Source organism: Rutidosis leptorrhynchoides, chromosome 8 (genome assembly GCF_046630445.1).
Source record: "Rutidosis leptorrhynchoides isolate AG116_Rl617_1_P2 chromosome 8, CSIRO_AGI_Rlap_v1, whole genome shotgun sequence".
In the NCBI taxonomy this organism is placed as follows: Eukaryota; Viridiplantae; Streptophyta; class Magnoliopsida; order Asterales; family Asteraceae; genus Rutidosis; species Rutidosis leptorrhynchoides.
In genome coordinates this window covers 193,716,021-193,739,012 of record NC_092340.1, presented here as the reverse complement: position 1 = coordinate 193,739,012, position 22,992 = coordinate 193,716,021, and the positions used below count along the sequence as shown (strand labels likewise).

Genomic DNA, 22,992 nt, shown 5'->3' with positions numbered 1-22,992 from the left:
CGACAACCGAGCGACCGCAATTGGAAAGCGGATATTTCTCCCGTCCATGCATACAGGTAGCCCACGATATATGGTTCAGAGCTACCAGGATGCAATGGCGCTATGTCGAGAATTTGATAACCCTGATTTGTTCATCACCTTCACGTCAAACCCCAAATGGCCCGAAATTAAAGGGATGCTTTCTTATATTGAAGGTCAGCGGGCACCGGATAGGCCATAAATTGTTGCAAGAGTGTTCAAGCAAAAGCTCGACGCCATGATGGCTGATATCATGAAAGCTCACATCTTTGGCACATGCGAAGCAGGTATATCATTCTATCCTCCTTTTCTCAATTATTTATCCTTTAAAAGTTCCCTACCCACCATAACTTAAATCATCACTTTGTAATCACTCCAACACTTTCCTGAATGGTTTGGTGGGCTGTTAAAAAAAGGTTGAATGTATATAAGAATCTAATTTCTGAGGCTAAGGGTTGAATTAATATAACAAGAATAAGATTGCCACATGTATAAGTAATAGATCCTAATTCATATATATGTAGTATACAATATTTGACTTCTTTGCACTCTTGGTTTCTTTTCGTGTCATGGACCAGACCAAGTCTGTCAAATGATAAACATTTATCTGACATCAAATTAACTCAATAACCTATCATTAATATACTACCAGTCCAGGTTCTGCACCCATCACCATTTTTTATATCCATCTGTCACGTGAGTAGTCACCCGTTTGAAACCCGTTACAACACAGTAGTTGCATTTCAAAGGATGAAAGTAACCATTTTTCGCATTATTTTGCAGGCATCTATATAATTGAATTTCAAAAGCGCGGTTTGCCTCATGTACATATGTTAATTTGGCCTACAGCTGACTTTAAATGTAAGACCCCAGAAGACATCGATGATATCATCTCCGCTGAAATCCCATCCAAAACACAAGATCCAAATGCCTATAAAGCTGTTACAGAATACATGCTACATGGTGCATGTGGTGGGAATATCCTGGACGCACCTTGCATTATCGATAAAAAGTGCTCTAAACATTTCCCGAAACCCTATAACGCAGAAACAACCATAGATGAAGATGGATACGCACACTATCGACGACGAAATACTGGAATAAAAGTCAGTAAAGGAAAGGGCACACTTAACAACGGTTTTGTTGTACCTTATAATAGATATCTCCTTCCCAAATACAGTGCACATATCAATGTAGAATGGTGTAATCGATCTCGGGCCATAAAGTAGTTATTTAAATACTTAAACAAAGGTCCCGATCGAGCAATTATAGTAATTCAAGAAAACCTCAGCCCGGTCAACGGATCCGCGCCAGAATTGGTTACAGAAGTCGATGAAATCAAGAATTATTTGGACTGCCAGTATCTATCGCCGTGTGAGGCTGTTTGGAGAATGTTTTCATTCGACATTCACTTCTCCAAGCCATCGGTCATAAAGCTGTCGTATCATCTACCGAATCACCATACAATCACGTTACGTGATTCAGAGAACCTCCCTACACTGTTGCATAGGGAGAGTATCAAAGAAACCATGTTTACCAAGTGGTGTGAGCTTAACAAACGAGACCCCTCTGCCCGAAACCTTACTTATGAAAAAATACCTAAAAATTATGTTTGGAATCAAGACGCGAGAACATGGACGCGTCGAAAATAGCGAAGCTGCATTGGACGCATCGTCTACTCACACCCATCATCGGGCGAACGTTATTATCTCAGGTTGTTGTTAAACAAAGTAAAGGGTCCCCAAACGTATGAAGAAATACATACCGTCGATGGAACTTTGCATCCCACATTTAAAGATGCGTGTTTCGCGTATGGGTTGATCAATGATGATAGAGAGTGGACAACAGCTATAAATGAGGCAAGATTATGGGCATCTGGTGCACAGCTCCGGGATTTGTTTGTCACGATTTTACTTTTTTGCAATGTGACTAAACCACTGACCCTGTAGGACTGAATTGGGAGGCTTTGGCCGAAGATATCCTCTACAAAAAATGAAAACTCTACAACTTCCCTGATTTGATTCTAAGTGAGTCGCAGCTTAGAAACTATTGTGTGTTGGAAATTCAAGACATCTTGAACAAACATGGTAAATCATTAAGCGATTTCCCGAACCTACCCCAACCTGACCCGGGCCTCCTGACACAGCTCGACAACCGTCTTATTCGCGAAGAGTTAAACTACAGTCTTGCAGAATTGAGGAATGAACATCAGAACTTGTACGTCTGCCTCAACCGGGAACAACTTAAGATTTATAATCAAGTCATTTTAGCTGTAACTCAATAAACAGGTGGCCTTTTTTCCTATATGGTCCCGGAGGTACCGGGAAAACTTTTGTATACAAGATCATTCTTACAAAATTAAGGTTCGAGAAACTGATAGCACTTGCCATTGCATCTTCAGGTAATTTCCTTTTAAACTCAAACACATTATATTATAAATTACAAATACGATTTATCACTTCTCTTCATTTCTACCAATTTATTAGATAAACCTCCTTATATGACTAACATAATGAGGTTATATTGCTATCTTACCTTTACCTCGCATTTTGTTGCGTTAGTAAAAAAAAAAACCAATATAAGTATCGTTTACCCTCTAATGTTCATTATTATTAGTTTACTACATCATACCTCTTCACACTTCAAAATTCATTATACATGGAAAACTAAAAAACGTATTACTTATATATTAAAAAAAACTTTTAATACATTAAACACTTCACCATCATTAACGGTATATACGCTGACTGCATCTTTTAACGCAATGGAAAAAATTAACAATCTGTATATGCAGGCGTCGCTTCACTACTTTTACGGGAGGCCGGACTGCCCACAGTAGATTTGTCATCCGTTTTGAACTTATGGAAAACAGCACGTGCAGAATAAAACAAAAAACACATCTTGGAGAACTGATGCAGGAAGTCAGGTTAATCATATGGGATGAAGTTCCCATGACTCAGAGGTTTGCATTTGAGGCTTTAGACAAAACGTTAAAAGATATTTTAGTTGCTAAAAATGAGGCGAACCGAAGCAAATTATTTGGCGGAGTCCCTATTTTATTTGGTGGTGATTTTCTACAAATATTGCCCGTTATACCAAAAGGAAAGAGACAGGAAATTATACAAGCCTGCATAAATCGATCTGAGTTATGGCAAAGCTGTCAGTTACACACCCTCTCCCGCATTATGCGGGTCAACGAATTTACCGCAGATGGTCAAGTTGACCCTCGAAAACAGCAGTTCAATAAATGGGTACTAGATATTAGAGACGGTAAGGTCCCTACTGTTTGTAAAGATAGAGAAGAGGAACCAACATGGATCGAGATCCCAGTTGAATTCATAGTTAAATCAGATAAACCTCCAATTGATGCGATCGTAGATACCATTTTCCCTGATTTTCTTGAAATACATAAAAATGAAGACTACTTGAGTGAGAGAGCAATTTTAACGCCCCGGAACGATGACGCAGACCAGATAAACAAACATATGTTTAAGAAGCTGTAGGGACAAACTATGATATACAAAAGCTCGGATGAAATATGCAAGGGCTCAACCGATGCAATCGATCAACACCAATCGTACCCAGTCAAATATTTAAATAAACTAAATTTTCCCCGGGTACCTCCTCACAAGCTAAAACTCAACATAGGTCAACCAATAATGCTACTACAAAATTTATACCCCAGTGCTGGCATGTGTAATGGGACCAGCCTCATCATAACAGCCTTCCAAAAATTCGTTATTCAAGCTCAGATCATTACCGGTTCACATGTAGGTAACATGGTCATCATACACAAAATTGTACTAACTTCCGCCCAAACAAAATGGCCTTTTGTTATGCAGCGGATTCAATTTCCAGTTAGGCCATGCTACGCCATGACAATTAACAAGAGCCAGGGGCAATCGCTAGACTACGTCGGCCTCTACTTGCCGAAAACAGTTTTCAGCCACGGACAGCTATACGTCGCACTATCAAGAGTCACTAACCCTAAAGGTCTAAAAATAGTCATGGTTGGTGATACTCAAGGACGGCTTCATAACTACACAAGAAACGTCATTTACAAGGAAACCTTCCACACCCTTAACCAAAATATTTAGAGGTATCGCCTGACTCCATTTTCCCCTTTATGTTAACTGCTTCTGTTAACTCTTTATTTCAAAAACATAATCCCCGGCTGCCCTAACATACATACAATTTCTCAGGTGGGTGTGTTATTCAACCATAACACTGTACAGGCATGTGTCAGTCCTGGCGTTCTAAACTGTGATGACCTGGGAATTTCTGACCAAATTTAAACTTAACCTTTATATGATTTAGATAAGTTAAGGAAAGTCTGTAATGCTGAAGTCTCAAAAATGTTGAACTGCGTTCATATATACATTTAACATCTGAGTATTACCGACGATTCACGAACCATTGTGTAAATTTATATGTAACATATATATGTATATATATATACATATAAATTGAAAGATAAGTATATATATAATAATAGGAAAAAATAAAATACAAAGATAATCATTAGAATTAAAAATGTAAAATAATATATAGAATAGTTAGATTGCTATCAGAATGAATATATATATATATATATATATATATATATATATATATATATATATATATATATATATATATATATATATATCAGAATGAATATATATATATATATATATATACATATAAATTGAAAGATAAGTATATATATAATAATAGGAAAAAATAAAATACAAAGATAATCATTAGAATTAAAAATGTAAAATAATATATAGAATAGTTAGATTGCTATCAGAATGAATATATATATATATATATATATATATATATATATATATATATATATATATATATATATATATATATATATATATATATAGATTAGTAAATATTGAATAATATATAATATTAATACATTAAATGAAATTACAAGTTAAAAACATAGTTATTATACTAAAGTTATTATTATTACTTCATTAATATTATTAATATTAATATCAGTATTATTAATATTATTCTATAGTATAGATGTGAACAGTTGATACATTTAAATTATCATAATAACTATTATTATTAATATTATTATTATCATCATTAGAATCGTTATTATTATACTTAGTAATATTAAGATTTTTGTCATTATTATTATTATTATAATCATTATTATTATTATAGTTATCATAAAAATAAATACAAATTATTATCAGTAAAAATATTATTATTAATTTTAGTTAATATCATTCAATGTTATTATAAGTATTATTAATATAACTATTAATAGTAATATTATTATTAGAATTATTGATATTATTATCATTTTTATTAATTGTATTATTATTATTATTTATATATCTAATATTAGTATTAATATATAAGGAGTACTTATTTATTAATACATTTTATATATAATCGTATACATATTTATAATTCGTTTTACATCATAATCAAACCATAACAGATTTTGTTTCTATCTCTGAAAAAACGATAAACACTCAAATCGATCGTACAAACTATTGAAGATTCACAATCTAACTTTAATTATTTTTTTGTTATTTTCGTACTGACTCAATAATTTTTTGTTTTTGTCGAATTGTTATAAATCAAGCACTTTAATAATGGATATAGACACTTAATCAATTTCAAATTCTCATTATCAACTAATTTTAACAAAGAAATTTTATAAAGCAGCTCGTCACTCTGTTTTTTGAACTCCATAGATCAAAAGCACGAATTTACATTGTTTTGCAAAATCTATAAAAACAACTTTGTTAGGAATAATCCAGTGATTCTATCTGCAAACTCTCAAATTCCAATTCCTTGTTTGTAGTCCAAATGTCTAAGTCAAAGTTAAGTTTCCAAAAAGTCAACACTTTTGTTCATGAGGAAATTGGAGTTCGTTTTGATGATTCCAGTTAAATTAATGAATCAGAAAGTTTCTGAGAACCTTTTACTACCTAATTCATATTATAAGTTTTGTTCAAAACAGTTTTAAATTCGAATTCAATGATTGAGTTCATATTCATGAACTATGAAAATGCAATTGATCAAATTAGAATACGATTTCAAAATTCATGAATGCAGTTGGGTTTGGAATCATTTACTTAAACTATTTGCAAAATCTCATATTTCAATTCATCATATTGATGGTTAATTTTGAAGTCAAAATTTTAAATTCATATATCCTACATGTATTTATACATGTCTTGTTCCCGAACTTATGGAAATACAATTTATAATAGTCGTGATTAAGCTCTACGATAATATATTATAGTCTTAATAAAGATCGTAAGGCACCATATATATATATGACTTGATCACCGTGGATCCGTATACAGCGTTTTGACATATCATTTTGATTTCTTCTATATATATTATTGGAACGAACTATAAGACACCATTGGCAGTAATTTCTAGTTAGCTGTGGGTCGAAGTGTATTCAAAAATATTATATACTTTGAGTTATGATCGAGCCTGAGACATGTATACAATGGGTCGCGGGTTGCTTCAAACAATATACATATTATGTGTCTTATTATATTAAGACAATATATTATAGTGTTAGTGAATTCTAACACAATATACGCATTTATATTTATATATATATTTATACTGTTGGACTATCGGACTACGAACGTTGGACTACTAACAATGGACAATTAAAATTATCACAAGTATCATAAGTATGGAATATTAATTCTATATATATCTTGACACAAGAATATTATTATTAGGTTCGTGAATTTGTCAAAGACCAAGTCTTACCACCATCTATTCGAAAATCATCACAAGTGAGTTATAGTCCCATTTTTACTATCTAAATTATTTTGGGATGAGAATACATGCAAAATTTATAAATGTTTTACAAAATAAGCACATGTTCATGGAACTACATTCTACGATTGTTTTGTTATACCGGATATCTGTACTTATTATTATTATGCTTGGTAACCTAAGAATTAGTGAAAAACACTAATTGACGCGAATCCTAAAGGTAGATCTACGGGCACCAACCACCCCCATTTTCGAATAGTGGAAATGCTTTAGTACTTCGAAGGGTTCTTGTCATACATTTGAATAGTGGAATGTATGATGCCAGATATCTTAAGCGCTCTATGTTAAGGTCGGTTACCAGGCGACTCATCGTATGAATGTTTTTTTGCAGTTGTAATGATCCTGCGCATTTAATTAAATGAAATCTTGTGGCTTATTAAATGTTATGATTTAATGATACCGCAACCCGCAGGCGCACCACATATGTATGCAGGCAATCACTATTATGCATATGCGTGTTCTTGTGTGCGTTATGCAGCGTATGAATGCCTTTGTTCCCAGTACGGCGGTTGCTTAGCTGTCAAGTAAATATCTTTTCCGTAATTATATCTGTGATTCAGGGGAGTCAGTTATGGATGAGGTTATCATGATCTGGGATGGTTCTAGAATTAGGGTTTGCCTATAAATACAAACCCTAATCATCATTCACCGGACACAGCATATTACGTAACCATCACCTACGATACACATTACGTAAAAAGCATCATTCAGCATCTTTTCAAGGTTAACAGGTTAGTCTTTCGTAAGCTAGTACCTACGACCTTATTTGGGGCCTCTTGATTGACGACCGTTATCGGAGGTGGACTTAATCATTTGGCCACCCCACCGACATCATAATGTCAGCCAGGGTTATTCACGGTAACCGGACCAGAGAGCCACGTTCTAAGATCCTTAAACCCCTCTACGTATTGAGCAGGAATATTAAACCCTATGGTAAAAATATGCATGATCAAGTGGTGCTTTCATTGAGAGTCGAATTAATTCAAGACTGTTTAATTGCGTTTTCTTTTAAGGTTTTGAATTGTATGACTCGTTATTTACAAAATTTTTGAATTTTTTCTTTAACAGTGTCATGACTTCCGAGGAATCATCGAAACATACCCAAACAGATATTCAAAACGCACCGTCTGGTAGTCAACAGACACTGGTTATGACTACGGAAGCGGCTATTCAGGCGGGGTACACGATGTACCCTCCACCTATATCCGGCGAACCCTTTCAGAGGTACAAGCCGATATATTCAGACGGGATTACACCGCCAAGAGCAAACTCACCAGTCACAACCACGCGGCTGGACTTTTCGTCAGTGGATCCAAGGGTCATCTAGGCAGGCACTAGCGGTGGAACAACGGGGTTGCATATGGTTTGCTGCGGCCAGGTACCTATTTACAGTACTACTGTTTCAATACCTCTGCATACACAAAACATTCAGCAGAATTCTTCATTTACACCGTTGCAACCTTGGCAACCACCGCGCCCAGTTTCACAATTTTTAACTCCTGCGGATGCGCAGGCGTTACTTAATAGTTGGGGGTTTGGTGACATCCCAGATGCAAACTCTCATTGGGCGCCGATAACAGCACAGCAGCAAAGCACAGCGCATACAATTGGGCTTTTAAGTGTGTATCCTCAAGTTTCACAGATATCTGCGCCACAGGTTTCGCTTCCTTTACAACCACCTGTGTACTCTGCATCTTCAAGCCATCCCTCTTTTCCAATGCAGCAGCCTTGGTTATATCCGCAGATGCAGGGTCAACCTTGGCAAAATGTTCAAGGGCAGGTAAATCTTGCAAGTCAATTCATGCAGGCCGCACCTCCTGATATGGTTCACTTATTTTCACAACCTGACTTTGTTCAGGACATGATGAAGCGTTTCTTTGCAGGCTTGAAAGGGGATCCTGTTAAACCACCTTTCGAGCTACCGACTACCTTTGACAAGTTTCCTCCGCATATAACCGCATACCCGTTTCCATCAGCACCAAAGATACCTAGCATGTTGGGTACTTACAATGGCCTGACCGATCCAGATGATTTTTTATAGCGTTTTGAAGGCGCAATGCGCACTCAAGGCTGGGTGGATCCGGTTGCGTGTCAGATATTTCCTATGACACTATAGGGTATTGCTCGTGAGTGATTTAATAAGTTGCCGGCGGGTAGTATTGCCTGGTTTATGGATCTGCGGACAAAGTTTTTACTGCAATATCAGAATCAGAGACCACGCAAGCGCACTCACATTGAATGCCATGACATCGTGCAGAAGTCTAAGGAATCTTTGGGCGAATTTCTCACAATGTATACTAATGAGTGCCTGCGCATACCAGATCTTAAGCCAGAGCAGCAGATTTCAGGGCTCATACAAGGTATAAATTTAGAGCGTCACCCGACGCTGGTTAAGTGTTTACGCCATACGGTGCCAGTAACTTATGCTGAAGCACTTAAAGAATGCCATGATTATATGCGAAGTGGCGAAGATAACGATATTCCCACCGCTAGCTCGTGAAACGAAAGAAAAGATGATGATGATCGATCGCGTGATCAATGTCGCGAAAGTAACTCTCGCGGACGATATCACAGCGGCGGTCCTATCAGGAGTGACAAGGGGAAGTCCAGTGGCAATTATCGAAACAATAATCAGCGCGGCATCAATAATCAGAACTATGCGCTGCTCAAAAGTTTGTCCAAAACGCCCAAGGAAATTTTGGCAACGGAGCCAATATGCGCGACCTTCGCGGTTCCAACTCCGCTTATAGAATTTGGCAAGCGGGACAAAACAAAGTATTGTGAATTTCATGACGATTATGGTCACGACACCAATCGGTGTAAAAACTTGATGGAACCGGTTCTGGAAGCGCTTCGCGCGGGCAAATTGGATCATCTAAAACCACCTAAAAGGATAAGGGAAATGCCGCAGAAGAGGCTTCGAAGTCTAAGACTTTCGCGTGGCAGAAAGTTGACAAAGCGAAAAATTCCGACTTAACCATTAACATGGTTGACGCAGAGAAAATCAGCCAGCGAAGAAAGTACAATGATCACCAGGATTGGGAGCTTTTCCCAATCACTTTCCCTCCGGTAATGTCAATTGATACAATTAATGAGCCCATTATCATTAAGTGTCGCATCCCTAATTGCGGAATCCAGATTAAGCGCATGCATGTTGACACTGGCAGCGGTGTTGATATTATGTATGAGCATTGTTATCGTTTCCTTCCGGCAGAAGTCAAAGCGCAGTTACGCCAGCCTGATATTACACTATCAGGGTTTTCCAGAGAAAACTCGTGGCCGCTAGGCCAGATAGAATTAATGATAGAGCTTGCGGATGACAGGAACCCCGCAGATGATCAGGCATGAATTGGTCGATTTTTATGTGGTTCGTTCAACTTCATGATATAACGCACTGCTAGGGAGAAACTTCATACAACGTTTCAACATCATACCATCGGTAGTGCATGGTTTGATTAAGTTTCCCACAGTAGGAGGCATTGCCACAATTGCGTCACATCAAGCAACCGAGTTGTGTGGCTCTGTCGCGTCTGTAAGCGCTCCTAGCGTAGGAGAGCAACTTGCAAACTGTGCAGTAATAACAAATCGCTTGCATCCGGATAAGCGAATTAAAATTGGCGCAGGCTTGTCAGCCGAAATGAAGGCCAAGTTGCATGGAATATTGTCAGCTAACGCAGATATTTTTGCATGGCGGGAGTCAGACATGACCGGGGTTTCGCGGGATATTGCAAAACATAAGTTAAATGTTAATCCATCATTGACACCCGTTAGGCAAAAGAAGCGGCATATGGCTCTAGACTGCAGTGATTGGTTGTGTGCAGAGGTGGACAACCTTGTCAAAGCAAACATTCTGCGGGAAGTGCGTTATCAGACATGGGTTGCAAATCCTGTGTTGGTAAAAAAGGCTGACGGTAACTAGCGAATGTGCGTTGATTTCAAGGACATTAATAAGGCATGTCCTAAGGAGAACTACCCTCTCCCGGAGATAGACTGGAAGGTAGAATCACTATCGGGATTTAGGTACAAGTGTTTTCTGGACGCATACAAGGGTTATCACCAAATCTTAATGGCTGCGGAAGATGAGGACAAGACTGCTTTTCATACGCCGCAGGGTATTTATTGTTACACGAAGATGCCTTTCGGTTTAAAGAATGCTGGAGCGACCTATCAGCGTGTAATTGACGCAGCATTCAAGCACTAAATCTATAGAAATCTTGAAGCGTACGTCGACGACTAGGTAATTAAAAGTAACACCGAAGAAGACATGCTCGCGGACATCCTGGAAACGTTTGCATCTCTGTGCAGGATCAACATGAAGCTAAACCCGCTTAAATGTAGTTTTGGGGAAGAGGAAGGCAAGTTTTTAGGTCACGTGGTGACAGCGCGGGGTATCAAGGCCTATCCCAAAAAGATTGAAGCCATTGATAATTTTCCATCTCCGAAGACAAAGAAAGATGTGCAGAGTCTAACTGGGAAGCTTGCGGCTATCATACGGTTTTTGTTGAAAGCCGCAAAACGACAGTTACTTCTTCAATACTTTGAAAAATTGTTTGAAGAAAAAAGACTTCGTATGGACTCAGGAAGCAGAATCAGCCTTTCAGGAGATGAAAAAGGTGCTTGCGGAATTACCAACACTTACTGCGCCAGTATCAGGAGAAACGCTAACGCTGTACCTCGCGACATCGAAGGAAGCTGTCAGTTCAGTTCTCATCGCGGGTCGCGAAAAGGTAATCCATTAATTTACATGCTTTATTTATTTCGCAGAAACTTAACGACTAAGGTTTTTCTCAGACGCAAATGCCGGTCTACTTTGTAAGCAAGACGCTGACATCAAGCGAAGTAAACTACTCACCGATAGAAAAGCTCGTATATGCGCTGGTCCATACGGCGCGGCGTTTGTGCCGATATTTTCAAGCACATCCAATCGTGGTCCTAACTGATCAACCAATCAAACAGGTTGGTAAACGCCTACTTTGCGGCAATGACCGGGGTTACCGCATTGACTAACGCAATCATTTTTCTTTCAGGTGTTATACAAGCCTGAGATTTCTGGCCGAATGGCTAAGTGGGCAGTTGAATTAGGAGAACATGAAATAAATTTTTCTTCGCGCAGTGCGGTTAAGGGTCAAATACTTGCTGATTACCTAGCAGAATTACCTGCGGATGTCGAGGCATCAGCAGAACATCAGGATCCACCTGCACCAACTTTGTCACCATGGGAATTGTACACCGATGGTGCGTGCAGCGCATCTGGTGCAGGTGCGGGTGTAATTTTAATAGGCCCGGATGGCGAAGAGCATACATACGCACTGCGGTTTAATTTTTCTATTACGAACAACGAAGCAGAGTATGAGGCTCTGTTAGCAGGTATGCGTATTGCGCATAAGTTAAATGTTAAAATTTTGCACGCTTATGTGGATTCAAAGCTAGTATGCAGTCAAGTCAGCGGAGATTTCGAAGCGCATGACATAGCCATGCAGCAATATTTATCGCTTGTTCACAACCTCGCTGACCAGTTTGAAGCTTTTCAAATCTCCCACGTAATGCGGGGGCAAAATAAGAAAGCGGATACGCTAAGCAAACCGGCTGCCTTGGCTTTTGATCATATGGGGAAGAAAGTTCTAATAGAAGAACTCAATGCGAAATCCATTGTTATGATGCCTTTAGTGGCACCAGTTGAGGAATCAACCTCAACATGGATGACGCCCATCGTGGCTTTTCTGCGGGATGGCACTTCTCCTGCGGATTCCGCTGATGCAAAGAAAGTGCGCTTAAGGCACCGCTGTATGCCCTTGAGGGTGACGTCCTATATAGAAAGAATTATTTGGGACCGCACTTAAGGTGCATTGGCCCGAAAGAGGCAGAGGAAGTTGTACGCGAGGTGCATGAGGGTGCATGCGCACTCCATTCGGGGCATAGGTCCATTGTGTCAAAAATAATGCAGCTAGGATATTATTGGCCCACCATGTACGCGGATACTGCGCGCATAGTTAAGCAATGCGAATCATGCCAAATACATGCACCTATTAGCAGAGCACCTGCACATCCAATGATACCAGTCTCCTCACCATGGCCATTCTGCAAATGGGCAATCGACATAGTCGGACCATTCCCAAAAGGCCGAGGTAATTTTATCATTTATTTTCTAAACATGCTACTCACATCAGTACCTTACGCACATTCTGCACACGCAGGAAACATCAAATTCTTGATTGTTGCAATCGACTATTTCACAAAGTGGGTCGAAGCGAGACCGCTGGCAGCAATCTCAGGAAAAAGGGTGCGAAATTTTGTATGGGAAGACATCGTCTGTCGATTTGGTATACCAAACAAAATTGTTAGTGATAACGGTACGCAGTTCACGGGTGACCCTTTTCGCAGCTGGTGCGCGGAGCTTAATATTAAGCAAACTTTTACATCTGTTGCGCATCTGCAGGCGAATGGCCAGTGCGAAGTCACCAACCGGGATATAGTAGCTGGAATCAAAGCTAGGTTGGGTCATGGTCGCTTTGGTTGGGTGGATGAACAACCGAAGGTTTTATGGGCGCATAGAACAACACCCAAAGCAAGCACTGGTAAGACCCCGTTCAGTTTGGTCTATGGATCAGAAGCTGTTGTACCCGCAGAAATTGGGCTACCAACGTTCCGCATACAAAATTTTGATGAGAAAAATAACTCTGAAGCTTTGCGGGAAAATCTTAATTTGCTGGAAGCGCGCAGACTCTCTGCGACTGTCAACGAAGCAAATAACAAGCAAAAAATTGCAAAGTACTATAATCAGCGTGTGCGTTCGCGCTCTTACAAGTGCGGTGACTTAGTTTGGCGTCTGAATGACGCAAGTCATGCGGAGGATACTGGGAAACTGGGCCCCCGTTGGGAAGGTCCATACAGGGTAGCGAAGGCAAACAATACCGGGGCGTACCATTTCGAGACATTAGATGGAAAATCTGTGAAACGCACTTGGCATGCGACGTTATTGAAAAAATGTTATATGTAGCTAGGTGGACCTGATCACTCCAGTTTATTGTAGCACATTATTTTTTCTATGTAATTTCTGTCCGTTTGGATGTGTCGTGGTTGTAATTGTGATTAATGTCAATTAAATATTTACTCGCGCATACTTTTGTTGTTTAAATATCTTTTTTGTATGCGGTTCCTGCCTACTTAAGGGGTGTCCTCTAGCCCCCGTGCGGCAGAAGCCTGTTTAGTTACAAGGCTAGACGCTAACGGCAGGCAAAGGGAATTGGTTTTCCCCTAGCCAAGCGCCACGCAGACTAGATGGCTGCAAAGTCGACTTAAAAAATTACAAGCATTGGTTTGCTTGTACGTAATTACTCTCGCATTGGTTTGCTTGAGGAACTCTTAAGCATAAAGACATTGGCTTGTTTTTAGTTGTGTTGCTTACCATACAGCTACCGTGCACCTCTAGTACATGACAAAGCAAAAACGCAGTAGCTTCTGAGTCTAAATTGTTAAAGGTAAATTGTTAAAGTATTGGTTTATTTTACGCAGTACCATCCGCATACGCATAAGTTTTGGTTAACTATGCGCATGGGCATGCGGTTCACCTTTTGTTTTGATTCGCGATATATAAACAAATAAACACACTACGCATGCATAACAGAAATATATATACATCAAATTAAGTTGTTACATAAGAGGTAATTGTTTGAAACGCCTGCCCAACACGGGACTTAGGGCTGCAAAAATACAAATACCTGCCTAAGCATAGGACTTACAGCGCAATCCAACACAAACTAATAATCCTCCCTCAAAAACCCATCAATCGACATGTTCGGGTCTGCAGCAAATGCGTTGATTAGGGGGATAGGGATGGACTTGATGGCTTCTTCCGCCTCCATTAACGCCGCAGCCGTTCCCTCTTTTAGCTTCTTTTGAACGATGTCGGGGAACGGCGGTGTTAGACCGCAAGCTTGGATTACCTCCTGCACAGCCTTGTTGATTTCATGGTCCCTGACCGCATCAATGTAGGCATTGAACTTGTCAGACACAGGCTCTGAGTCCATCACTTTTTGCGCAATGGTAGGGAGTGCGGTGCGCAGCTTCGCTAGATCCGCCTATGCCAATTCGCGGTTGGTTACCGCGTCATCCCTTTCCCTCGTCACTTTCTCAATCTCCGACCGCAAACGCTCTGCATCCCCCTTCGCCTACTCAACCACACCAACCAGCTCGCGGCTCTTTTTTCTTTCCTCAATCAGCGCAGTTTTGGTTTCATTCGCGGTCGACTCAACTGCCTTGCGCGCCTCCTCAGCAGCATCCCTATCCTTCTTGACCTGATCTACACCCGCCTGCAGTAGCCCTTACTCTACCTCTTTGCGCAAAGCTAGCTGGTATATGCTGGAGGAGCAGCGGGCCTGATCCTCAAACATGCCGAAAAATACCAGGCCGTTTTGAATGAAGGCATTGTGCGCCTGGTTGAACGGCAGAGCGGCCAGTTGCTCACGAAATTTAGCCAGAAAGATTTGCTGCAGGAACGCAGACTACTCTGCGGCATTTTCCGCAGAAGACTGTGTGAGTTGGCTGAGGTTGGCAAGGCGGAAGCTAACTTGCGAAGGAGTTGGTGTGGAATCGGAATCCACGTGTATCGCCTTATCCTTTGATGTGGCGGTAGCTTCGAGATCTGGGTTGACCCGCGGGGTGGACGGCTGCGTCTCCTTCACATGCTCTGCATATCAGTAAATAGTTATAACGTAAACTTTAGTATGTGGTATACGCGCAAGGAATGGACGCTTACCAGTAATGTGGGGAGGTAGTTCTGCGGAGCGCGGCTCGATTGGAACAAAGTTATCGTTCCGTATGTCCTCCCTTTGTTTGGGAGTCATCTTCTTCTTCTTCTGCTGAACTGCAGAAGTCTCAGCTGCTTTGCGTTTGTTGCCAGATGCCGTAGGCGATCGCTCCACGTTTTCGCTAGCTTTCTCCTACTCTAGCTGTACGTTCGCATCTTGCTTGCGGAAGGAGATTCCCGCAATCTCTTCTGCAGTCAGCACCTTCTTCATCCTCATTTCTGCAAAGATACACGCATGCGTTAGATAATATACATACAAAAACAGTTGTTAGTACGTGATTATACTATTCCTACCCTTTCCATCCGGTCCGACTATGGCTGGGCGCACATCCTCCCTTGGCCAATGTACGGATATCTTCCCTAGCCGCAACATCACGTTCTCATATGATCGATGCACTAGATGTGCGTTTGCACACTCCGCTAATAGTTTCCTTTCATCCTCATTCAGGGTGGGGGTCTTGTTTACATCCTTATCCACCTTCTCGAACCATATCAGCGTTTGCGAGAAGTTTGCACTCACCACAGTTTGGTCGATGAAAAAGAATGTCTCTTTCCAATTCCCCGCATTCGATTTTGGGGTCTTGGTGAAGTTTTGATGAGGGAAGAAGGTGAACCACGATTTGTGGTGGTTGGCTAGTCGGTATAAATGGCAAAACACCTTCACCAGGGGCACTTTGTTGAGTGCAACGCACCACATCTCGAACAAGACTATCTTCCCTATAGCTTAAGGGTGTAACTGACCTAATCCGACCTTAAAGTGATCTAGCACGCCCAGAAAGAAATCGGTGGGAGGAACCCTAAAGTTGCCATGCTTAAAAGCATGTTCGTAAATAGCCACCTTTTTCTCCGGTGGCTCGTGGGCTCGTTGATTGGACAAAGGGGGCACCGGATTGTACTTGGCTAAGGGGGGGTACTGTTTCACTAAGTGATCTATGTGCTTCTGCTCTATAACAGACTCTATGCTATCTACATACGTCTCGTTAGCTTTAGTCATTTTCTAGGAGTAATCGGATGAATACTAACCTTAAAATGGTGGCCGGAATGTTTGATTTTTGATCGGAATTCAAATTGGCAGCGTAACGAGGAAGCTTGAAGCAGGAAAGTGGAAATGAGCTGCAAAATGGGCTATTTATAGGGAAGATTGGGGGTCATGGGATGGAGTGGTGTGATCGTGGCTGTACACGTGTAACGCAATCGTTGGGTAGCATTTTATTTATGCGCGTGGATGCCAGTTGGGTATGATTACATATACGCGCGTGGTTGGCACGCGCCTGCCACATTGCCACTTTATGTCATGTCAGCCGAATGGGCTTCTGCGATTGTGACAGGCATTTAATGGCATCGAGACGCACACGGAATTTAAAATGCTAGCCGTTTTCTTGTTTTTTCTTTTTCGCTTAATAGTTTGATGTCATACGCCTTGCGCCATATAACATCAAACTGGGGGGACATAATGATACCGCAACCCGCAGGCGCACCACATATGTATGCAGGCAATCACTATTGTGCGTATGCGTGTTCTTGTGTGCGTTATGCGGCGTGCGAATGCGTTTGTTCCCGGTACGGCGGTTGCTTAGCTGTCAAGTAAATATCTTTTCCATAATTATATCTGTGATTCGGGGGAGTCAGTTATGGATGAGGTTATCATGTTCTGGGACGGTTCTAGAATTAGGGTTTGCCTATAAATACAAACCCTAATCATCATTCACCGGACACAGCATATTACGTAACCATCACCTACGATACACATTACGTAAAAAAGCATCATTCAGCATCTTTTCAAGGTTAACTGGTTACTCTTTCGTAAGCTAGTACCTACGACCTTATTTAGGGCCTCTTGATCAACGACCGTTATCGGAGGTGGACTTAATCACTTGGCCACCCCGCCGACATCATCATGTCAACCAGGGTTATTCACGGTAGCCGGACCGAAGAGCCACGTTCTAAGATCCTTAAACCCCTCTACGTATTGAGCAGACATATTAAACCCTATGGTAAAAATATGCATGATCATGATTATTATATAGAAATTAAACCTATGACTCACCAACATTTTTGTTGATGTTTTAAGCATGTTTATTCTCAGGTGAATATTAAAAATGCTTCCGCTGTCGTATGCCAACTCAAGGACAAGATTTGGAGTCGGCATAATTGTTTATATTGTTTAAACTTGCATCCGGAGTATTTGTTGTAATATATTTGATCATATTGTAATGGGTTGTGTAAAAACTTATTTGTTTGAGGAGATTGTCTTTGATAGACAATCTAAATTATGTCATTAAGACCTTTATTCAATAATAAAGGTTATGGTTGTTTTTTTAAAAAACGAATGCAAGATTTGAAAAATGTCTCATATAGAGGTCAAAACCTCGCAAAGAAACCAATTAATATGAAACGTTTATAATTAATATGAACGGGGCATTTCAGTTGGTATCTGAGCATTGGTCTTAGAGAATCAGAAAATTTTTCATTAGTGTGTATAACTGATTTTTGATGCATTAGTGAGTCTGAACTTCGACCGTAATTGTTTTAAAAATGATTGCTTAATATAATTGTTGGAAACATAAGATTATTAACATATAGATATTATAAGATATATCATTCTCTTAATGTGCCTGCTATTATGTGATAGATGACTTCATCCGATCATATAAGCATCTCTAGTGATTCAGATTTCATTTACTTATCAAGTGATTCGGAGGCTGAGTCAAAGCATACGACTTATGAACCAACGGAAAAGTTAACTTTTGGTGCTACCATTAAAGTGGAAAATTGTTGGGAAAATTCACAATTGCTAGAAGAGGTTCCGGAAGAGGATCCGGAAGAAGATCCAGAGGAGGAACCCGAAGAAGAGGATCCTGAAGAAGTTGTGGAAATTACTGAACCACAACGTGATTTGGGAAAATCTTTGGCTGTTATACCGGATCCCAAACCCGATGAACCTATTATGACCCAAAATGTTGGTGATCATCCACCTGAACCACCTAAGAGACCAGTTTATAAAATGACCGCTCGTATAACGACTGTTGGTTTTGCTCCCAAACAATTAGCCGAAAGAACCAATTGGGAGGAATTGGAAAAAGAACTATCCAAACGAAAATCCAAACGGCAGCTATCATGTATTCCATGCATTGTATAATATATATTATATTGTGTGTTTAAGTTTGTAAGAAAATCCGCAATGTAATTTTCCTTATGATTGTACAATAATAAAAATAAGCATGGAAGGTTTATTATTATTACAACTTATTATTACGTAGTAACGTAATAACTTACCATAGTTTTTCATATTAGAATTTTAGTAGTTAATTTGTGTGTTAGCTGCTAAGTATGAACATTATTATAGTTATAAAACGCTAATATGAAGAAAAGGCTTTTATAATAATAAGTTCATATTAAGCTACAAAATACTTTTTGGCTACTTCTAAAAATTCTATATGATTAACTCATTCGACTATTTTTGAAGGAAATGGCTCCTCCAGCTACTAGACAACAACAATTGAACACAGAAGAACTTCAAGTTTTCACTGCAAATGTGGCTGCAGTGGTGAATGCAATGAACAACAATAACCAATCGAGTTCCAGCAGTGGAGGGAACAATGGCAACTGGATAGGATGTTCCTACAAAGCATTTATGGCCTGCAAACCCAATGAGTTTGAAGGAACTGAAGGACCCGTTGGACTAAAGCGATGGACAGAGAAGGTTGAAGCTGTGTTCGCAATCAGCAACTGCGCAGAAGAGGATAAAGTTAAGTATGCCACACATACTTTCAGGGGTACTGCTTTGACATGGTGGAATACCTACATGGATTACGTAGGACAGAATACCGCCTACGCACTTCCATGGTCCGCTTTCAAGCACATGATGACAGAAGAGTACCGTCCCAGAATCGAAATCAACAAGCTCAAGACAGAGCTTAAAGCACTGACAACCCAAGGGTTAGATGTCATTACCTACGAGCGACGTTTCAATGAACTGGCTTTAATGTGTCCTGGAGCATTTGAGGACGAAGAAGCAAAAATTGAAGCATTCATAAAAGGGTTGCCGGAACGAATCCAAGAGCATGTAAGTGCTAACGACCCTGCAACAATGCAGAAAGCGAGCCGTATAGCCCACAAATTGATAGGCCAAATTGCAGGAAGGATAAAGAAAGAAGAGGCCAAGGAGGCCATAATGAAACAGGGGAAAAGAAAGTGGGAGGAAAGCGGTGATCAAGGTCACCAGTACAACAACAAGAATCAAAATAACAATTACAACAACAATCGCAACCACCCCAATAACAACAATAATCGCAACAACAACCGCAACAATAACCGCAACAACCATCCCAATAATAACAACGACAATCCCAATCACAACAATAACAACAACAACAATCCCAATCACAACAATAACAACAACAAACAACAACAAAACCCTAACAATAATAACCCTAACAACAACAACAACAACAACAACGACAACAAAAAGCAAAGGACTATATGCCCAAGGTGTGATACGTTTCATCCGAAATGGTTTTGTAGAGAATTATGTATCAAGTGCAATAGGAATGGCCATATTACGGAAAAGTGTGAAGTCTATGGACCAAATAGAAACAGAGGAGCAAATAATGCCGGAACAAATAATAACGGCGTTGTATGCTATGGATGTGGAAAACCAGGCTATACCATAAACTAGTGCTGAAATGGAAATAGGCAAGGCCGTGGGAGAGCTTTCAACATTAATGGGGAGAAAGCACAGGAAGACCCGGAACTTGTTACGGGTACGTTTCTTATCAACAATACACCTGCTTATGTTTTATTTGATTCGGGTGCCGATAGAAGTTATATGAGTAGAGAATTTTGTGCCAAATTAAATTGCCCGTTAACGCCTTTGGATAAAAAGTGTATAGTTGAAATTGCAAACGGTAAACTAATTAAGGTTGATAAAATTTGCCGAAATCGAAAAATTAGTTTAGTTAGCGAAACGTTTGCAATTGATTTAATACCGGTGGAATTGGGAAGCTTCGACGTAATTATTGGAATGGACTGGATGTCCAAGGCGAAAGCCGAAGTTGTTTGTCATTAGAAGGCGATTTGCATTCCGAGAGAAGACGGATTACCCTTAATGGTGTACGGAGAAAGGGGTAATGCCGAATTAAATCTTATTAGTAGTTTGAAGGAGCGCAAACTAATAAGAAAAGGTTACTATTCCATACTAGCACATGTCGAGAAGGTTGAAAAAGAAGAAAAGAAAATTGATGACGTTCCCGTTGCAAGAGAATTTCCTGAGGTGTTTCCGGACGAATTACCGGGACTACCTCCACACCGATCTATTGAATTCTAAATAGATCTTGTACTAGGAGCCGCACCAATAGCTCGTTCTCCATATAGACTTGCGCCCACAGAAATGAAAGAATTACAAAGTCAGCTACAAGAATTATTAGAACGTGGTTTTATCCGACCGAGTACATCACCATGGGGAGCTCCAATTTTGTTCGTTAAAAAGAAAGATGGGTCATTTCACATGTGTATCGATTACCGTGAGCTGAACAAAGTAACCATCAAAAACCGATACCCTTTACCTCCAATCGACGACCTATTTGATCAACCCCAAGGTTCGATCGTATACTCCAAAATCGACTTGAGGTCGGGTTATCATCAACTGAGGGTTAAAGAAGCCGATATACCAAAAACAGCCTTCAGAACTCGTTATGGCCATTACGAATTCATGGTTATGCCATTCGGTCTGACCAATGCACCCGTAGTTTTCATGGATCTCATGCACTGAGTATGTAGTCCATATTTAGATAAGTTTGTTATTGTATTTATTGATGAAATTCTTATCTATTCGAAGAATAACCAAGAACACGAACACCACTTGAGACTTGTGTTAGAGTTGTTAAGAAAAGAACAACTTTATGCAAAATTATCTAAGTGCGCTTTTTGGTTAAATGAAGTACAATTTCTTGGCCACGTAGTCAGTAGTAATGGAATCAAAGTTGATCCCGCCAAGATTGAAGCCATCAAAAATTGGGAGACCCCGAAAACTCCAACGCAAATACGTCAATTTTTGGGTCTAGCCAGTTATTATAGGAGATTTATTCAAGATTTCTGCCGAGTAGCCAAACCTTTAACTTCCTTGACACATAAGGGGAAGAAGTATGAATGGACTTCCGAACAAGAGGGTGCCTTCCAATTGTTGAAAAAGAAGTTGACTACGGCACCTATTTTATCGTTACCTGATGGAATGGAAGATTTTGTTATTTACTGCGACGCATCAAGAATGGATTTTGGGTGTGTTCTTATGCAACGGAAGAAGGTGATTGCATATGCTTCTCGACAACTCAAAATTCATGAACAAAACTACACCACACATGATCTGGAATTGGGCGCCGTTGTTTTTGCATTAAAGATGTGGAGACATTATCTGTATGGGGTCAAGTTTATCGTATACACCAACAACAAAAGTCTACAACATATTTTAAATCAAAATCAACTAAACATGAGGCAGCGTAGATGGGTTGAGCTGCTAAATGATTATGATTGTGAAATCCGTTACCACCCGGGGAAAGCGAATGTGGTAGCTGATGCCTTGAGTCGAAAGGAAAGAGAACCTATTCGATAAAAAGCTATGAACACGATTATTCATACTAATCTTACTACTCGAATAAAAGAGGCACAACAGGAGGTTTTGAAGGAAGGAATATTTGGAAAGGAAATACCCAAAGGATTAGAAAAACAGCTTAATATTCGGGAAGACGAAACCAGGTATTTAGCTGAAAGAATTGGGTACCAAAGAATGGGGATTTGAGGAAAGTGGTACTAGATGAAGCACATAAAACCAGATATTCAATACATCCCGGAGCGGGAAAAATGTACCAAGACCTCAAGAGAAATTTTTGGTGGCCAGGAATGAAGGCCGATATAGCCACATATGTAGGAGTATGTTTGACTTGTTCTAAAGTTAAAGATGAACATCAGAAACCATCGGGTCTACTCCAACAACCTGAAATCCCAGAATGGAAATGGAAACACATTACCATGGATTTCATTGCTAAGTTATCGAGAACCGCATGTGGTTATGATATGATTTGGGTAATAGTTGATCGTCTTACTAAGTCAGCACACTTTTTGCCAATAAAAGAAGAGGATGGTATAGAGAAATTAGCACGATTATACCTGAAAGAAGTTGTTTCTAGACATGGTATACCAATCTCTATTATCTCTGATCGTGAGAGCAGATTTACTTCCAGATTCTGGCAGGCATTACACGAAGCGTTGGGAACTCGTCTAGATTTAAGTACTGCCTATCACCCACAAACTGATGGGCAGAGTGAAAGGACGATTCAGAAACTCGA

The 22,992-nt window shown here is 39.9% G+C and overlaps 2 protein-coding genes across 2 annotated transcripts; both read left to right on the top strand.

The window, feature by feature from the left end:
* The first annotated feature begins 259 nt into the window (after nt 1-259).
* Nucleotides 260-3,521, top strand: LOC139863988 (uncharacterized). The gene is made up of 7 exons (XM_071852582.1): nt 260-305; nt 802-1,243; nt 1,733-1,943; nt 2,057-2,235; nt 2,307-2,419; nt 2,505-2,535; nt 2,813-3,521. Exons 1-7 carry the CDS (start codon nt 260-262, stop codon nt 3,519-3,521), a joined length of 1,731 nt encoding a protein of 576 aa, XP_071708683.1.
* Nucleotides 3,522-3,530: 9 nt separating this feature from the next.
* Nucleotides 3,531-9,346, top strand: LOC139863987 (uncharacterized). Its single transcript, XM_071852581.1, has 2 exons — nt 3,531-4,011; nt 9,168-9,346. The coding sequence occupies exons 1-2, from the start codon at nt 3,531-3,533 to the stop codon at nt 9,344-9,346; spliced, it is 660 nt and encodes a 219-aa protein (XP_071708682.1).
* Nucleotides 9,347-22,992: the final 13,646 nt, after the last annotated feature.